At 50.2% G+C, this 3,624-nt stretch overlaps 1 protein-coding gene across 3 annotated transcripts in view; it reads left to right on the plus strand.

Moving 5' to 3' along the window:
* The window catches only part of RHPN1 (rhophilin Rho GTPase binding protein 1), a 52,678-nt gene extending 49,567 nt beyond the window's left edge, over positions 1–3,111 (plus strand). For all 3 annotated transcript variants that reach the window (XM_027859860.1, XM_027859861.1, XM_027859862.1), the window contains 2 exons: positions 1,200–1,358; positions 2,100–3,111. In XM_027859860.1, the coding sequence (XP_027715661.1) occupies positions 1,200–1,358; positions 2,100–2,282 (342 nt within the window). In that variant the 3' untranslated portion in view covers positions 2,283–3,111. The remainder of the gene's footprint in view (positions 1–1,199; positions 1,359–2,099) is intronic.
* The last annotated feature ends 513 nt before the right edge of the window (positions 3,112–3,624 follow it).

Genomic DNA, 3,624 nt, shown 5'->3' on the forward strand with positions numbered 1-3,624 from the left:
TATCTATCTATCTATCTATCTATCTATCTATCTATCTATCTATCTATCTGTCTATCTACCTACCTATCTATCTATCTATTTATTTATTTTTTGGGGGGAGGCAGTTGGAGTTAAGTGACTTAGCCAAGGTCACACAGCTAATAAAGTGTCTGAGGCTGGATTTGAACTCAGATCCTCCTCACTCCAGGGCTAGTCCTCTATCCACTGTACCACCTAGCTGCCCCTAAAAACAAGTTCAGAGACATCTTTTTTTTTTCTTTTTGGAGGCAGTCAGGGTTAAGAGACTTGCCCAGGGTCACATAACTAGTAAGTGTCTGAACTCCTGATTCCAGGGCTGGCACTCTATCTCCTGTGCCACTTAGCCGCTGTGTGTAAGCTTAGCTTGGGTTTAATTGTTCAAGGGAAGGACCTTGTGGCTAATGCAGAAATGTTTTGCATGATTTAATATGTATAATGGGTATCGTATTTCTTGCCTTCCCAATGGATAGGGAAATGTGGAGGGAGAAAGAATTTGGAACTGAAATTAAATGAAATTTTAAAAAAAGGAAGGACCACAGGAATCATCTGGAAAGGTCTGATGGAAAGCTTGTTGGTACGAGTCAGAAGGCTTGGGTTTGTGTTGTGGCTCTGACATCTATAAGCAGCGTGACTTTAGACCAGTCACTTTCCTGTGTCTTCTGAGGATATGTCCTCATTTGTAAAATGAAGATCAAAACACTTGTTTGTCCCTACCTTTTAGGGTTGTTGTGGGGGATAGTGCTTTGTAAACTTTAAAGCCTTGTAGACATAGGAATTATTCATTTTACATATTAGGAAACTGAGGCCTAGGGAGGGGGTGTAACTTACTGAAGGCTGACATAGCAAGTCAGTGAGAGAGAGCTGGAACTAGTCCCCAAGTCTCTTGACTCCCAGGCCAGGGCTTTTTCCACCACCCCACAGAGAATCTGAAGGGGTGAGGATCTGGCCAAAGTCACTGCCTAATCAGCAAAGCCAGGGCCACACCCCATGTTTGAAAATGCTGTTCGCAAATAGACTGGAAGGGCCCAGCTCCACGTAGGCTGGTGCTTTGGCTGAGTCTGGGAAATAGTACTGCCCATTGGCAGAGAGCTCATCACAAATCGGCCCAGGGGAAGCCAGCCACCTCAGGACAGGGGTTACTTTCCCTAGTGGTTTACCGTCTACCCCCCCGCTCTCTGCAGGCAGCTGGACTGAAGGAGGGTGATTACATTGTCTCCGTGAATGGGGAGCCCTGCAAGTGGGGGAAGCACTCCGAGGTGGTGGCCCTGCTAACGGGCGTGGGAGAGGAAGGTGTGGACATTGAGGTGGTCACACCCCAGCGAGAAGAGCCGCTTGGCCTGGTAATCCTGAGCCCCAGGACGGGAAGGAAGGTTGTAGGGGAGGGCCCAAAGCCAGGGAGCTCTCCTCTGTGAAAGGTTTTCTAGAGGGAGAGGAGGTCCAGCTGGTGACACCTTATAGCAATGGGGGCCAGACAGCCTGGAGACCTCTCAGTCCAGAGGACGAAGCTGAGTCCCAGAGAGAGGAAGGGAGCTTCCTTTAATTACAGAATCATAGGGCTCCAAGTCAGCTTGCACCTGAACAGGATTCACTTTACTCCATCCCCCACAGGTGGCATCATGCAGCCTTTGTCTGGAGACCTCCTTTGGCGGAATACTCAGTACTCCCCAAAGTAGCCCATTCGAATAAAATATTTCTTAGGAAGCTGTAGAATTAGATCAAACCAAAAGTTGTCTCTAATTTTCACCCATAGTTCCTTTTGGCTTCAAAGCAGAATCTTTTTTTTTTTTTTAAAGCCCATTAACCTTTTTATTCGTTGTGTGACATTTTCTAATGGTTCTGGATAATTTTTTTGGCTTAAGGATGATCTGTTGGTTTTAGATGACCCATTATATAAGGGTATCATCTACTGATTGGGATTTACTCCTTTAAAATATTATCTTTGCCAGGTCCTTGTGTAAAGATTCAAGGGGTGATCTTGGGGATGATAGGTGGGAGAGGAGGGGTGGGGGATAGGAGGAGAAAGAGGTGACTCCCTGGAGGAGGGGATGACTGTCTCACTGCCATTCTCTGTCTATAACCAGGTGGATAAGAAGGTGACTACCTTGTCCTCTGTTGGGCTCTCTCGCAGTGACAAGGAAAATGGCGGACAGGTCACGCTGCCCGGGGCTTTCCTTGGCTGGAACAAGAAGGCTAAGCGGGGCCAGGGCCTGAAGCAGCTCCAACCTTTCTCCCCATCGACAGACAACACACCAGCTTCCCGCTGAGGCACCTGCCCTGGGACATCTTCCTTGGCCCTCTCTAAAGGGCTGGTGAACTAGGCCAGAAGCACCCCTTGTCCTGACTTGGGAACCTCTAAGAGGCAGCTAGCCTCTGGCTAGTTATGGGAATGGGGCCTGAGGGTTTATTTTCCTTTTGGCTTAAGCAGGCCCTGCAGAAACTCAGGGCTGTGGGTGGATGGCTCAGGAGGCCTTCGCAGCTCCATTTCTACCTCTCCAGAGTTTGGGGGGGGGGTGGGAAGAGGTCCCAGGATCTTTTCCTCTAAACCTTGTAAACTTTAAAGCACTAGAGAAATGAGCCCTGTTCTTACTATTCTCCTGAGACTTGGTGATATAGTAGAGCTAACACTCGCACTTGTAGCCAGCAGGCCTGGATTCAAATCCTGGCTATGCCACTCAATAGTTGTGTGACCTTGAGTAAGTCACTTCCCCTACTCAGGCCTCAGTTTCCTTAAGTACTATAGAAATGAAAAGGGCTGACCCCATTGGACTGGATTGGTGAGAGCTCATATTTCTGTAGCATATTAAAATGTACAAAGCACTTTCCTGAGAAGGGAGTCCTAGGATTATTATCTGTGTTATACAGAAGGAAAACTGGGGCCAAGGGAGAAGTTACTTGCCTAGGGTTGTCCAACCAGTTACAAAAATGAGACGCTGGTCTTCTGATTCCAAGTCCAGGGTCCGAGCTCCTGCCCTGAGGTGCTCATGTCTGGGACCAGACAGGCCACAGCTGTGGGGGCTTCTGCCCCAAAGCCGCGGTCCTCCTCAGGAAGGAGAGTCCTCTTCCCCCTCCCCCTCTTCCCCCTCCCCCTCTTCCCCCTCCCCCTCTTTCCCCTTCCCCTCTTCCCCCTCCTTCCCTTCCTCCCCCTCCTCTTCCCCCTCCCCCTCCCCCTCCCCACCTTCTCTCCTTCCCCTCCTCCCCCTCCCCATCCCCCTCCTCCCCCTCTCCTCCCCCTCCTTCCCTTCCTCTTCCTCCTCTTCCCAGAGGTTCAGCCTCCCAGACCCTGAGCAGGATAAGAGGCAGCCTCTGAGATGAGCCTTGGACAGGTCCCATGTGGGGCCCTTGTCCTTCTGGGCTTTAATTGAAGACCCACAGGAGGGGGCTTAGTGAACCTGGAGCCCCATTCTGTCATTTTGCAGGAGAGGAAACAGATCCAGGACAGGGAACCAACTTTCCCACGGTGACGTGGTGAGTTACAGGCTGATGTAGAACTGGGGCCCAGGTCTCCTGACTCCAGGCCTGGTGCTTTGCACACTAGTTACATTAACAGAGAGTTGTGCCCAGTAAACATCTGCAGTGGGGGAGGAGTTGGGGAAGGGAGGGACAGTG

The sequence above is a fragment of the Vombatus ursinus genome, unplaced genomic scaffold (genome assembly GCF_900497805.2).
Source record: "Vombatus ursinus unplaced genomic scaffold, bare-nosed wombat genome assembly UNPS02014173.1, whole genome shotgun sequence".
In the NCBI taxonomy this organism is placed as follows: Eukaryota; Metazoa; Chordata; class Mammalia; order Diprotodontia; family Vombatidae; genus Vombatus; species Vombatus ursinus.